This window comes from Cricetulus griseus, assembly GCF_003668045.3.
Source record: "Cricetulus griseus strain 17A/GY chromosome 1 unlocalized genomic scaffold, alternate assembly CriGri-PICRH-1.0 chr1_1, whole genome shotgun sequence".
Lineage (NCBI taxonomy): Eukaryota > Metazoa > Chordata > Mammalia > Rodentia > Cricetidae > Cricetulus > Cricetulus griseus.
Window position 1 is genome coordinate 166628741 of NW_023276807.1, and position 14572 is coordinate 166643312.

At 41.9% G+C, this 14572-nt stretch overlaps 3 protein-coding genes across 6 annotated transcripts in view; 1 reads left to right on the plus strand and 2 right to left on the minus strand.

The window, feature by feature from the left end:
- The window catches only part of LOC100764887 (guanylate-binding protein 6-like), a 25063-nt gene extending 23088 nt beyond the window's left edge, over positions 1 to 1975 (minus strand). The window contains 2 exon segments of the mRNA XM_027388543.2: positions 1022 to 1705; positions 1880 to 1975. Coding sequence (XP_027244344.1) covers positions 1022 to 1705; positions 1880 to 1975 — 780 coding nt within the window.
- Kctd6 (potassium channel tetramerization domain containing 6) lies at positions 1203 to 11432 on the plus strand. 4 transcript variants are annotated; one of them, XM_035452868.1, is made up of 4 exons: positions 1203 to 1457; positions 3209 to 3301; positions 7178 to 7249; positions 9978 to 11432. In XM_035452868.1, the coding sequence occupies exons 3-4, from the start codon at positions 7223 to 7225 to the stop codon at positions 10662 to 10664; spliced, it is 714 nt and encodes a 237-aa protein (XP_035308759.1). In that variant the 5' UTR covers positions 1203 to 1457; positions 3209 to 3301; positions 7178 to 7222; the 3' UTR covers positions 10665 to 11432. The 4 variants fall into 4 exon arrangements, with proteins under 4 accessions (XP_035308759.1, XP_027244267.1, XP_027244268.1 ...); XM_027388466.2 differs by lacking the exon at positions 3209 to 3301; XM_027388467.2 differs by lacking the exon at positions 1203 to 1457 and having other exon boundaries at positions 1568 to 3301.
- A 1755-nt stretch (positions 11433 to 13187) lies between these two features.
- Positions 13188 to 14572, minus strand: part of Acox2 (acyl-CoA oxidase 2) — a 28822-nt gene continuing 27437 nt past the window's right edge. The window contains exon 14 of the mRNA XM_035452869.1: positions 13188 to 13496. Within this exon, the coding sequence (XP_035308760.1) occupies positions 13434 to 13496 (63 nt within the window). The 3' untranslated portion in view covers positions 13188 to 13433. The remainder of the gene's footprint in view (positions 13497 to 14572) is intronic.

Here is a 14572-nt window from a genome sequence, read left to right on the forward strand (position 1 = left end):
ACAGCCAGTACTGCACAGAGAAACCTTGACTCGAAAAAAACCAAAACCAAAACCAAACAACCCCCTTCCACCCCCTCAAACAAACAAACAAAAATCAACGTTAGGATACTGCATGCATTATTTTGTGTACTGATTTGCAAAAGCATTTTCCTGTATCCTTACTTAGTTTGTATTTTCACTTAGTGAACATGTCAACATAGCCCTCCATTTATGTTGAAGTCCGTGTTACTCATTTAACCAATCAGATATGACCCTGATGATCATATTCATAAAAACTAGATTCCAGAACCACTTCACAAACATGCAGATGTATAAATCAGGTGAGTTTCTGTTTTGTACTTTTGAGACAAAGTCCCATTTTGTAGCCTTGCTGGCCTGGAGCTTTCCATGAAGGCCAGGCTAATCTAGAACTCACAGGAGACCATCTTGTCTCTGCCTTTTGAGCGCTGGAATTGAAGGGGTCTACCACCTTTACCACACCCAGCCCAGGTGAGTTTCTAAGGCCAGTGGTTTTTCACCCATGTAGAAGTGGATCGCAGTCAGGCTAGCTATAAGCGAATGGCTTTTGGAACTCGTCTATGCTGAGTCCAATTCGCTCTACAGCCTTGGCCTCCCTTCTGAAGTGGGGACAGTATCCTTGCCTGCCCCATCCAGGCCATACTCCTTTGAGGCTTTGCACATAATAATGTAGCTCTGCCCTTCAAATGGCTGTTCTTTGCTTCCCAAAAGGCCGGATAGGAGGTCCCTCACAGCTATTAATTCACAGAACGGCCTGCCTAACATATAAGACCAGCAGGGTTTGAAAGCAAGAGTTCTTCCCTCATTCTCCACGGCAGCCCCTCCCAGCAAGATTCTAATTTATCTTGTTTGGTCTACTGGCTGCTTTCTTGAGTCTCGGGACTTGCTTCGGTCTAGGAGGATGTTGTACTCCCCAAGCCCAGCATACGATGAGCTCTAGCAACTTAGTGAAAACAGCTGGGGAGAGACAGCTGCAGTGAGAGACCAAGGCCCTGGCACGCACGGAAGAGACCGCAGGCTGCGGGGAGGAGGACAGCCTGAGCGTGGAGGCGGAGTTAGGGGCGGGGTCTGGGCGGGTCTCCCCGAGGGAGTTCCTGGGCGGGGCGGGGCGGGGACAGGGACGGGCCAGAGGAGGGGCTTCGGCACTGCTGCAGAGCCATCCTGACCACGCCGACCCCGGCAGCGCCCGGAAAGCCCGCGGCCGCCCGGCTCTCCGGCCTCCGCCCCACGCCGCCGATAGGGGGCGTCCGCGCTCTCGGCGCCGCGACTCTACTGAGAAGGCGCCGCCCGCGCCGGGCAGCTGGAGCCGTAACTCCGGGCGCCGGCTCAGTCGTCCCCGCCACCGCCGCCGCTGCCGCCGGGCGCAGGCTCGCTCGTCCCCGAGCTCGCGCTCTCGGGCCGCCGGCGTCTCCCGGCCGGGTCGCCGTTGCGCTCGCGCAGTGAGTGGGGCGGGAGCCGGGCCTATGGGGCTGGGGCTGCGGGAAGTCGGGCTGAGGAGGACGGCGGGTGGCGGCCGCGCGTCCCGGGGCTGGCACGAGCCCGCGGCGCGGCCTGGGCGGGGGACTTCGGGGACGCGCGGCCGCTGCGGGCTCCGGACTCCGGCTCGGATTCGGGGCTCGGGGCTCGTGGCCGGCCGGGCTTGGCTTGCGTGCGACCGCGGAGTGCGGCCCGGCCCGGGACCCCCGAGCTTTGCGCGGAAAGGATTATTTTTTGGGGAGTGGCGCTTATTAGTCGGCACTGCCCTAGTTTAGAGCCCTGCCTTTGGGGTTTCCTGCACAGATTGCAGCTTTCTGCTGGGATTTCGGGATGTCACGGCGTTTTAGTGTTGGGTGTCAGAGGTCCTGCGGAGCCCCTGCAGCACCTGCTGGGCGATGGCAGAGGAGACTGTGTCTGGGGGTGGGACGGAGAAACGAAACGTGACTGAGATCCTGTTTGGATATTCTGCTGAAGTTGTCATGTTTCTGTTCAGTACACAGCAAGTTGATAAACCCGGTTGTAGTTACTTGGTGTTGCAAGGTGTTTGGCTAACTAGTAGACCAGGGGTGATGTGGTTTGGCTAAGAATGTTTGGGATATCCCAAGCATCTGTCGTCTCCAACGTATCCCTCTCGGCAGGCTCATCTTTTTCTCTGTTGCAAATATTCAAGTATGAGAATAATGCTGCGGTAACACAGGCCTGAAACCGAGAAGTGTTTTCAAAAGAGCAAAGGTCCAGGTAGGCAGATAGGTAGGGTGGGAGAATCACCCTTGAAAACCAGTTACCCTTACAGATTCTTAGCTTTTTTTGTAATGCCTTAGATAGAAAGATAGCCATAGATGTTGCCATCTATAAGGTTTGTGGTTCTAATTTTCTTAGAGCATATTTTAGCGGAAGCAGTATCACATACAGTGGTCTTATGGTCATTCCTATGATCTTTCAGCACATCTTGGATTTTAATAGCTGGGGTCTGTTTTAAATGGAGCACATATACTTGTGTTCTGCTTATCTTGGAGACAACCCTGAGTCATGCTTTGTAGAAGTTATGAGAGCTCACGTGTCTGTTGTGTCTGTGAGTGCTGGGACATCCTTTACCTTTAGTTCTTCCCATAGCAGCATCCCCTGCGGGAACTCCTGGGAAAGGAGGGCCTGGGCGACTGGGAGCACAGACTGACACATCCACATCCACGTTTGCCCACTCTGCCTGACTTTGATACTCTAATTTTGTTTATGCTTCCAGGAGTAAAGAGCGATTTCCTCAGGTTCTCCTTTACTCCTCGGTAGCTCTTCTCTGCTGGGAGGGTGCACAGTGACTTCGGAAAGTCATTGCTGCCCTGCCAGTCAGTTTTACCTGCTGTGTCTACTTTGGGGAAAGGTCATAATAGCCCATTTTAGTGGAAACTGAGGGGAAATGGGATTTTGTGATTTTTTTCTTTTCTTTTCTTTTCTTTTTTTTTTTTTTTTTGGATTCCGACAACACTTTAGCTGGAGAGTGTGTGTTCTGTTGGTTTGGTTTGATAATTTCTTGTAAGACTTTCTACTTCTGCCTTCAGCTCCTTTCTTCTAGCCCACATGGTTGAGAGAGGAGGAGAAAGAGAAAAAAATTCATCTCTGGTTTAGTTATCAGTAATTTAGTTTTATAATCCCATTATCCTGTGTGTTTGGCAACTTGTGCTGGCCTGTATGTGGATGTTAACTCAGACAACTCCTTTAGATGCCACTGAACCAACTACTATAAAAAGTATTTCACTTTCAAACACCCACGTTTCCCAGAACAGAGAAACTCACTACAAAGGCAATTTGGAAGGTAAGTATAGGTGGAGAAAATTTACTGAATCTTCCTTTTGGGATACCAGGCACAAAGGTCTCAGTAGAAGAGCACTTGAAAGGGCCACCCAGAAACACTGGGAAGGAAGTGATTACAGTGGTATCATTACTCCTTCAAATTTGGAGGTTTGCATTACAGCACATAAACTGTTGCATGGGAGTAGGACTTTTGCCCTGGGGGAGCCTCAGTCTATAGGATAAGTAAGTCTACAATATTTGTGTTAATTTACCATAGCTCCTGACAGCAGCTATGCTGTGGTGAGAAGGATACCTCTGGGGATTTTCAAATGCTTTGAGTTGTTAGCTTACTGACTTGTGCATTCTTCAGATTCACTGGGGCAGTCAGTTCATAATGTCTTTCAGGCTTCTAGAAATTCTTCAGGATATATTTTTCTTAACTACCTAGCATGCTATCAGAGTTTATATAATAACCTTTGAAGCCTAAGCATAGGGGACTTCAGGGTCACCTTATAGTCTTTGGGCCATGAATTTTATTTGTATCAAAGGTAAGGTATTTTCAGGTGAACTGATTTTACAAAGTCAAAAGGCCTTTCTTTGAACTTTATAATTGTTTGGTTGTAGTCACTGCCCTAAGAATGATCTTTAGTGAGGGAAGTACCTTTAAAGGAATGCGATGAGGAATGTCTCACAGATTTTTATGAAAAAGTATTTCTTGACATTCCCCTCAAGTAAAACAGGCCTGTTTGATGCCCACTTGAAGGCCTTCTTTTGTCTGGCTTGTGGTTATTTAAACTTCTCATTAAGTCCCCTCTTGAGATTGGTCGGATGGGAGAGAAGATGAAAAGGAAGTGAATTGTTAGCACCCCTGGGAAAGGGTTCAGTGGGAGAGACTGAAGCTGTTCTAGAAAGTCTTTTGGGTTGCGTTTTATTGCATCCATGTCTGAGATGTCTCTGATAGTCATCGGTTCAGAACCTGGCTGTTGGGTAAGCAAGAGTCTTGCCTCGCTCTCTGTCTCTCAAGTTTTGTAGAGATGCTCTTCTGTAGCAGATGTTTACAAGCAAGGTGCAGAGATCAATTTTAAGTGAATCAAGACTACCTTTTTTTTTTTTTTACTTTTTGAGTTTATTATTGAAGAATTTATTTATTTTTTTTAGGTATCTTAATTATATTGGAAGTGACTAGTAGTGACTGTCTCATTTTATTTTGATGTATCTTACATACATGTATAAGGCTCTGTGATCCTGGGCTTGGATCATGGAGCTAGCGTGATAGTAAAAGGCACACATAATATTATGAGTGCCCCAGCCTCCAACCCCCACACACAAGGAAAAGGAGGGGGGGGGGAAGAAAGGGAAGGAGAAAGGAAGAAAAGAAGGCAGACAGGAAGGAAGGAGTGTACATTCCCATGACTGCTTTCCTTGACTATTATGCTTGAGGTCCATTATATGTTTGTAGCCAGACATTGACTTTTATTGTGGAAGGGATTCAGAAACATCTAAATTTTTTTTTCTGTTTTGTTTTAATGTTTGCACAAGAAGTTATCTTGTTTTGATTTAAAAGTGAAGACGTAAATATGAAAGGTTAGTCCTGGCATAGTAGCAGTGGCATTGTTGTCTGATAATTTTCTTATGTTTTGGGCTTCCATTCTTCACTAGCCATTTGAATGTTCATGAACTGGAACTCTTCCTTTGCTTAAGATGGACAGCAGCCATTAGTCACACTAATGAGTAGGTTCTTGCCATTTTTATTTAGTAGTGGAAATTTTTTCAGACTCATTATGACTAGTTAGCCTAAGTTTTTGTAATATTGTGAATAAAGTGTCGGGTAGATGGGGTTAATAGTTGGCTACAGGGAGTATAAAGTTGATGCTTTTCAGTTTCTTGTTTTATTTGGATTTTGTTCTTTGAATTTTTACTATAGGAGGGGCTTTTGGAAAACTCTAGACTAGGAGTCAGAAAACACAAGCTTGTTCAGGTGTTCCTGCCTCTTTGTTTTATAACTAAATGGGGTGTGCTCACCAGTGGAAAGACAGTTACATCTGCTTGATTCTAGAGTCTTCTCAGGTTGTGCACATTTTCTTTCAGTGTCCCACTGAGTGAGCTATTTTCTGAAGCCCTACATTTTCCCATTTGGAGCCTAGGTCTCTTCCTCCCGAGGACTCCGCCAGTCCATCCTATTACACAGCAGTTTGGAATTACATTGTGGGCTTTAGTTGTTGCATGTTGCCTTTGTAGTCTGAAGGCTCCAAGTCAAGGTTATACTTTCTTATTCCTGTGTATCTGTATTTCACATGGGCTCCCTCATCCCATGATAGTGGACCTAAAGTAAATTTTGTTTGAATGATTATTGAGGCAGTGGGGAAAGAATGCTTTGAGTCTTGGGAAATGCCTTTTAACTTACTCCATCATTGATTTGTTATTATCAGTAATGAAACCAAAACCTTCCATTTCCATCTATCACATGAGGTTTGTGGAGTAAATCAGAGAATGAAAAGGTAAAACAGCTCTGGTTTTGCATTTGCTCCATTTCGCTATAGTACATGGAGGCCTGATCATCCATATCTAGCTGCTGAGAGTAAAGGATGACAGCTGACGCATCTCCTCAGTCCACATTTTAGCTTGTTTGCTTTGAAGAATTTGTAAAGAAAGGTAGAGAAATAGCTGCTGCAGGCTCTGATTTCAGCCCCTGCTGTGCTATGCAAATGTTCTCTACATGCCTGAGTGACCTTTTGAGAAAGAGCCTTTGTGATCTTCTGTAGCCAGAGCTTGTTCTTGTTCTGAAAATGCGGACCAGATTCTGCTAAAAGTAGGAAAAAAAGGATCTTCAAAGACCACATACAAAGCTGGTGCTTTTCCTGGGTGAAGGATGATAGGTCCATGTTTCTTGGCATCTTTGCTAGCAATTTTGAAATTTGCTCTGCAGTTTGCTTTGCAGGTTGATTTTGGGAACAGAGTGTGTGAGACGGAACTGATGAAGGCAGTTGAGTAGCTGGGGAACTGTGGCATGCTCTGGAATTGGAGATAAAAGCAGACTGAAGCCGGCATCATTAGCACACAGGCCTTTGCTAGTGGCCTAAGACTGGCTTTCCATGGTGCTGGCTGAGTGACCCTCAGCCAGGTCTGTAATGTTCTTTTTATACCAAATTGTGCCTTAACAATTTAAATCAGTTTCTGTTTGTTTTGATTAATGTACAAAGAGAAATACTTCATTATTAAGTCTGATTGGTTTTTGTACATTACAAAATAATAATATCCTGGTGTTTTTCTCTTGGGAAGTGACGGTTACTTTTGAAGCTCATGATATTCAGTGTTTTCTGAGATGCTTGGTTTACACAACTGACCTGCTTGCCAATCCAAAGAAATCTTCCCCCCTTTTACCTCCAATGACTTTTTTAATGTAGAGCATTTTATAGGTCTGAATCAATGTAAGGTTGTAGACCTAATCATAACATTCCCTGAAAATCTATATTATATTTTCCAAGAACAGTGGCATCATTTGTCAGAATTTCGATTATATGTGGTGGTGCATGTGACTGTGTGTGTGGAGGTCAGAGTATAACTTATGGAAGTCAGTTTTCTCTTTCCACCATGAAGATTCCCAGGATCAAACTCAGGTTTTCAGGTAAGCAGCTTTACCTGCTGGCCATCTTGCCAGCCCAGAGTGATAGACTCAGAATGGTCCTTTCTTCTTTCTCCAATATAGGTTAGTTCTTTGTGCCCAATGGGCTCCAGGAGTAAGGACATAGCACGATGTGGCTTTCTTCCCACATCTTTGCTCTGATGTAGCTGCTAGTTGACCATATGTGAGCAATCTGTGAGGTTTGATCTACTACATCGGGCAGAATAGCCTTTATTCTCCATTGTCATGGTTATGTGTTTGTTTTTCTTCTTTCAGAATTTTCCTGGCTTCTGGGCTCCTGAAGACGCAGTGCTGGAGCAGATGGATAATGGAGACTGGGGCTATATGGTGAGTGGTTCTTGTTGCACTTTGAAGACTGACAAATAATTTTGATATCTTTCTCTTTGCACATTTATAGGCTTATCTTACAAGGACGAAAACTATGAATTTGTGCAGTTCCATCTAATTTGTGTAGATGTATTTGGAATGGGCATTTTTATTTGGTTTAATGTTTTAGTGAAAGTCTCTCTGGCAGTGGTGGAGCACGCCTTTAATCCCAGCACTTGGGAGGCAGAGGCAGGTGGATCTCTGAGTTTGAGGCCAGCATGGTCTACAGAGCGAGTTCCAGGACAGGACCATATGTGAGCAGTCTGTGAGGTTTGATCTACTACATCGGGCAGAATAGCCTTTATTCTCCATTGTCATGGTTACGTGTTTGTTTTTGGTTGAGTGGCTACACAGAGAAACCCTGTCTCGGGAAAGAAAAAAAAAAAAAAAAAGACAACAAAAAATTCTCCAAACAACTTAAATTTCCTTATTTTATTATGTGCGGGTGAAGCAGTGAGTGTGGTGTTCTTGGAGGCCAGAAGAGGGCATATGATCCCTGGAGTTGCTATGAGCCACTCACTCTGACATGGGTACTGGACATCTCTCTGCCTATTTATCACCTACGTTAGCTAGCCACTAACATCAGACAGACCATTATGCTTTGATCTTTGGTGTATGTTACTTTTAAATTCTCTGTTCATAGAATGGAATGTCTAAAGGGCCTGGGGAGAATGGAATGAAAGTGCTTTGCTATAGTAAAGGGACTAAAGGTGGGAGGAGTTTCTTCTCACTTGCAGTTTTCACATGTGTCCATGTCTCCCCATTTTCTTCTTCATCTGGTAAGAAATATTTTGCTTTCTTAGAACCTGAAGACTAGCTTTGATTTATTTTTTCTTAAATAGAATTTCTAAAGCTGAAGGTGTGTTATTTTGAGAAGCTCCCTTCTCAGAATTAAAGGTCAGATTGCAACAATAGCATTACAAAACTGTATACACAATCAGATTATGACATTTGAAGCTGCTACCAGCCCTTGGGTATGTGGTAATTTGGGGATAGAATGTAGGCTAGATTGTGTGAACTAAACCTTATATATTTTCATTTAGTGTTGGGAACTTATTTCCTGGCATGGTGGCAAAGGCCTGTAATGTCAACACCTAGGAGTGCTAAGGGTTGTGGGTTTATGGCCTGCTTTATCTACATAGTAAGATGCTGCCTGAACAAAACAAAAACCATAAAAGAAAAAGAAATTGCAGGATGGTAGTAGCACACACCTTTTATCTCAGCACTCGGGAGGCAGAGGCAGGAGGATCTCTGTGAGTTCAAGGCCAGTCTGGTGGACAGAGTGAGTTCCAGAACAGCCAAAGCTATACAGAGAAACCCTGTGTCAGAAAAAGAAAGAGAGGAAGGAAGGAAGGAAGGAAGGAAGGAAGGAAGGAAGGATGGAAGGAAGAGAGGAAAAAAGAAAAAAAGAAATCATTGCTTCCATGAGAAGAATTACTAAGATTGATTCTAAACAAATTTTTTGTCTTTAAGATACATTTTGGGGCTGGAGAGATGGCTCAGCAGTTAAGAGCACTTATGTTCTTGCAGAGGACCTGGGTCTGGTACCCAGCATCTAGCCTGTGGCTCACAACCATCGGTAACTCCAATTTCTAGATCCATCCATACCCTTGGCCTGCATGAGGTACACATACTTACAAGCAGGCAAAACACTCACACTCATTATATATATTTTGAAGCTGGGTGTGATGGTGGTGCATACCTGTGATCTTAACACTAGGGTAGAGGCAGGAGGATCAGGAATTCTAAACCATCCTTAGCTACACAGTAAGTATGAGGCCAGAGTAAGTTATGTGAAAGTTTGTTTCAAAAAAAAAAAAAAAAAAAATTACATTTCATCATTTCATGACTCATTTGAGGGCTCCCAAAAAAATCCCAAAGTTAATTGTTTTACATTATCAGATTATTCTTATATTATTTTTATTCTAGCTTCTTTTAAATTTAGAAATCTGAATGTCTTATCAAGTGTGGTGGCACACACCTTTAATTCCATTAGGGAAGAAGAGGCAGGCAGATCTCACCGAAAACCTCTTCAGATTTCTGGACTTGACTGTATGAGACTAAAGGTCACACCTGGCAGGAGTAGAGTAACTTTTAAAAGATTGGATTTATTTGATTTAAAAGCAAAGCTAAGAAAGGGGGGCTGGAGAGATGGCTCAGTGGTTAAGAGCACTGTCTGCTCTTTCAGAGGTCCTGAGTTCAATTCCCAGCTTCTACATGGCAGCTCACAGCTATCTGTAATGAAATCTGGTACCCTCTTCTGGCACATAGGCAGGACATTCTATACATAATAAATAAATCTTAAAAAAATAAAGCAGATGTTGAAGCCCTTCTCCTGAGTTTTAAGTAAAGCCATTTTGCACCTTAGTTCTGCCAAATATAGCTTGAAAGGGTCTTTTATTTTTTTTAAAGATTTATTATGTTTACAGTATTCTGGCATCCGTGCCTACACACCAGAAGAGGGCAAATCTCATTACAGATGGTTGTGAGCCACCATGTGGTTGCTGGGAATTGAACTCAGGACCTCTGGAAGAGCAGACAGCACTCTTAACCTCTGAGCCATCTCTCCAGCCCTCAAAAGGGTCTTATCCTTGCTTATTGGTATTGATTTTCTTAATTTGTTGAAGTTAAGATTTTAAGGTTTCTGATAATAACTGTTTTGTTTTTTTTTTTTTTTTTTAAATTTCAGATGACTGACCCAGTCACGTTGAATGTAGGTGGACACTTGTACACAACATCCCTTACCACATTGACGCGGTATCCAGATTCCATGCTTGGAGCTATGTTTGGGGGGGACTTCCCCACAGCCAGAGACCCTCAAGGCAATTACTTCATTGATCGAGATGGACCTCTTTTCCGATATGTCCTCAACTTCTTACGAACTTCAGAATTGACTCTCCCCCTGGATTTTAAGGAATTTGATCTGCTTCGGAAAGAAGCTGATTTTTACCAGATTGAACCCTTGATTCAATGTCTCAATGACCCTAAGCCTTTGTATCCTATGGATACTTTTGAAGAAGTTGTAGAGCTGTCTAGTACTCGGAAGCTTTCTAAATATTCCAATCCTGTGGCTGTCATCATAACCCAATTAACCATCACCACCAAGGTCCATTCCTTACTAGAAGGCATCTCAAACTATTTCACCAAGTGGAATAAGCACATGATGGACACCAGAGACTGCCAGGTTTCCTTCACCTTTGGACCATGTGATTATCACCAGGAAGTCTCTCTCCGGGTCCACCTGATGGAATACATTACAAAGCAAGGTTTCACAATCCGCAACACTCGAGTGCATCACATGAGCGAGCGGGCCAATGAAAACACAGTAGAACACAACTGGACTTTCTGTAGACTGGCCCGGAAGACAGATGACTGATTATCAGCCTTGGGGAGAACATCCTGTAAGCTCATGTTTTTTGGGGGGACATGGAAGAGACTGTTGTTTTTTAAATCATAGTGTGCCCCCCCTTTTAATATTTGTATTTATTTGAAGGCATTGAGGACCAGAAGGAAGTTTCATGTGTGAACGGTCTTTTCCCTGTTTTGTTCCCAAGTATGCATGTGCTGTTCAGAGTCCAGAAACCTTTTTTTAAAAAGAGATCTGAAAATCATTATGATATATAATCTACCCTTAACAGTGCTAAAATGATTTCTGATAATGTGGTCCCTAACTCAACTGGAAGGCTAAAAATAGTAATGAAAGTTTAAGCAGACTATTCGTGATGTCTTTGAAAAAAAAATCAGAATATCATGTAGGGTGAGCTCGATTCCAGACCAGTAGGCAAGTAGTGTTTTAAAGGAAAACTGGCCAGTCATCTGCCAGTACTTGTTAAGGACTGCTTCCTACAGTTTTGACAACTGTTTCTTTCTATGCATATAAATCAAGCAACCAAATATCTGTAGCCATTGAAATGTCTGATTAGAAATATTTATATTGGATTCTCAATATAAAATGTCCCTGTGGTAGAAACCTTATGCCTGGTACAGTTTTATTCCCAAGTGTACTGTCTACCAGGAAAGAAAAATCTAATAAAAAATGGAGTATGAACATTAAGGGTTGTATTTATTGCTGTATAATGGGGAAATCATATTCTTTGTCAAAAGTATGCATTGCCTATGCCTCAATTAAACTGTTTATAGCACATTTGTAATCGAGTTGACAGGACTCAGTGGAACCTTAGATTTTATTCATAAAGCCAGGTGTGTCACTGGAGATAAGCAGTTTTGTCTAAAGAGTGCAAAACCATTTTCAGATAGGCTTTACAGGGACTATTATAGGGTTTTCAACTGCCACAGCTATGAATGTGACTCACTCCAGCTTGTGCTGCACATGGGGACAAAATGACTCCCGCCATTTTATTCTGTTGTATTGTGGTAGCCACAAATGTATGGGTTTTTTTTTGGTTTTTTTTTGTTTTTTTTTTTTTTTTATCAAACTTAAGTTCAACTCTGCAAAGAAATAAATTGCAGTGAAGGATCGGAAACACTTGGGAAAATGTATGTACATTTGCTTAGTTCACTGTCATCTTGTTTCGGAGTTGATGTGATTCTGTTGCTTGAAAGTTTCTCATAAGAAGGAGTGTGTTAATTATGGTGAGACTTTCTAGTTTGTGAACATTGTATAACAAACTTCCTTGTTTTAAGGAAATTGTGGGCTTCTGTGGTTTTGGCCCTGGGGCAGACAAGATACTCTTTTTCTCTTCTCTGAGATTATTCCAAGATTCTTCCCTTTGAAAAGAAGTTGAAAATATTTATTTACATGTCTCTTTGAAAATTTAAGATTTGCCAAATTACACCCCCCACACACACACACATATATACACACACAAGAAACCCATAATTACCTCATCTTCAAGCTAGGATAATTCAATGTTATTGACAGGTTGCTATAGTTCTGTATATTGATGAACTGGTGAGAACTGTCTGGAACATTTACTCCTATTGTAAATTGATATATGGTTTCCTAAGTAAAGACCCAAATCAGTCATGTGCTATGGAGCTAGCTGAAGTCAACATGAAGTAAGATGATTTGGGTTCAGAACTGTTGTGGAGGAGGACTCTGGGTTAAGAGCACTTGCTACTCTTGCATGGGACTAGAATTTGGTGCCCAGCACCCACATCAGCAAGTCACAACTACCTGTAACTCCAGCTCTAGGCAGCTCTGGCACCATTCACACACACACACACACACACACACACACACACACACACACACACACACACACTTAAAAATAATATATATACATATATATATTTTTTAAAGTTGTAGAAGTAGGAGTAATACTAGTTTCAATTTGGGGAAAAAGAAAAACTTCTGAGTTCTCTTCCTTGTCTCCATTCTCCCAAAAGGGAAGTTAGCTTTTGGCAAATTTTCTCTGGTTTACTAATTATTAGCATGTAAATGATTGCTTTTATATGAATAAAAGCAGCCAGCAGGATTTTTAAATTTTCCTTGTTTTTTTTCCCCTCAGTCCTAGGGATCTACCCGGTCTTGTTCTTGTTAGTTAAGTAAGTGCTTCTCATTTAGCTGCATTCTATGTCATAACTGTTTTATGCTGTTGTATAGTTGAAAACAAAATGAAGAATGCAGTTTGGTTATATTTGGATATATTGAGATAATCCAGTTTCTTTCTGAAATCTTAAATAATTTTTACTGTGGAAGAGTTAACTTTTGAAAAATGGTATGTTGCATTCTGAGCCCTTATATTTTATTTAGAGTATAGCACATCCAGTTACCTTTGAAGGGCTGCATGTGTGTCTTTGTAAACTTGAGTGTAAATGCTAAAGGTATTTTTGTGGGTCACAGGGGTAGCTCAGTGGTACAGTGCCTGCTGACATGACTCACACTTTTCAATCTCAGCTTTCCCTAGATAAATAAACAACACAAGTAGTACCTAATGAGTTTATTGACTTTTGCTGTATTTAAAGCAAAGTTCCAGCATTTAACCAAATACATGCCACAAATGGACAAAGGGCAATTTCAAATATACTCAAAAGTAGAGTAATATGATGAACATTCATTCATGTACCGACTTACTAAGCAAGTTGAATTAATCACTCCACCCTTTGCTTTAGCTTTAATTCTTTGTATGTATATGCTATAGTACCACCATGGTGCTTCTTGATCCTGAATACAGTTGGCTTTTCACAGCTTGGGTCTCCAGCTTTGTAACAGGGGTCGGATGTATTTCTCATATGCAGGGTTCTCCTATATTTATAGGAATCATATTATTAGAATACTTCTAGAGTTAATGACTTCACTTTAAAATTTAAGTACTTCACTTTAAAAGAGTAACATTACCTAAGACTATTTTTTGTTTGGTTTTGTTTTTCAAGACAGGGTTTCTCTGCCCTGACTGTCATTGAACGCCTTTGTAAACCAAGATGGCCTTGAATTTACAGAGATTTATGCCTTTCTCTGCCTCCCAAGTGCTGGGATTATAGGTGTGTATCAGCACCTCATGGCAATTACCTAAGATTCTTAATTTTTCAAATTATTTTTAAAACTTATTTTGTGTGAACATATAGTAAACACTTTTCCAAAAGGCCTCATTTCTTAGGTAGATTTTAAACTGTGCACGCAGGTGGCTGATAAAAAGAAAAACCTACAGCTTATTCTTTGTTTTCAGAATTTAATACAAATGAAAACCTTCACTATTTGAGGCTCTTTGAAATTGAACATGAACCACAAAGCAAGGAACCAGAAAGTAGAATCAGATTGGTATATTGTTCAGAACAGGCTTTCCCATCACTGTCTAATGCAATGTCTGCATTCTTTTCTTCATAGCTAAACTCTAGTCTTCCATACTATTCTTGCTTATCTCCTTTTCTTTTATAGTAAAACTATAAAGTCCTCGGGGCTGGAGAGATGGCTTAGAGATTAAGAGCACTGGCTGCTCTTCCAGAGATCTTGAGTTCAGTTCCCAGCCACCACATGATGGCTCACAAACATCTGTAATGAGACCTGGTGTCCTCTTCTGGCATGCAGGAATACATGCAGACAGAACACTGTATGTGTAATAAATAAATCTTAGAAAAACAAGCAAAAAAAAAGAAAAACCTATAAGGTCGTTAACACAGGTCTACATCCTTGTTCTCCATTGTTTCTTCAATAATAATACACCACCATTGTACTATAAATATTCTTTGAATGAATGAAACAGCTGTATTTAACACTTCTCACTATTTCTTTGGCATGTTTTTACAATATAGTTATTGAGAGAATAGGATTCTTGCTGGGGTGGCGATGTACACATGTAATCCTGGCATTTGGGAGGCAGGAGT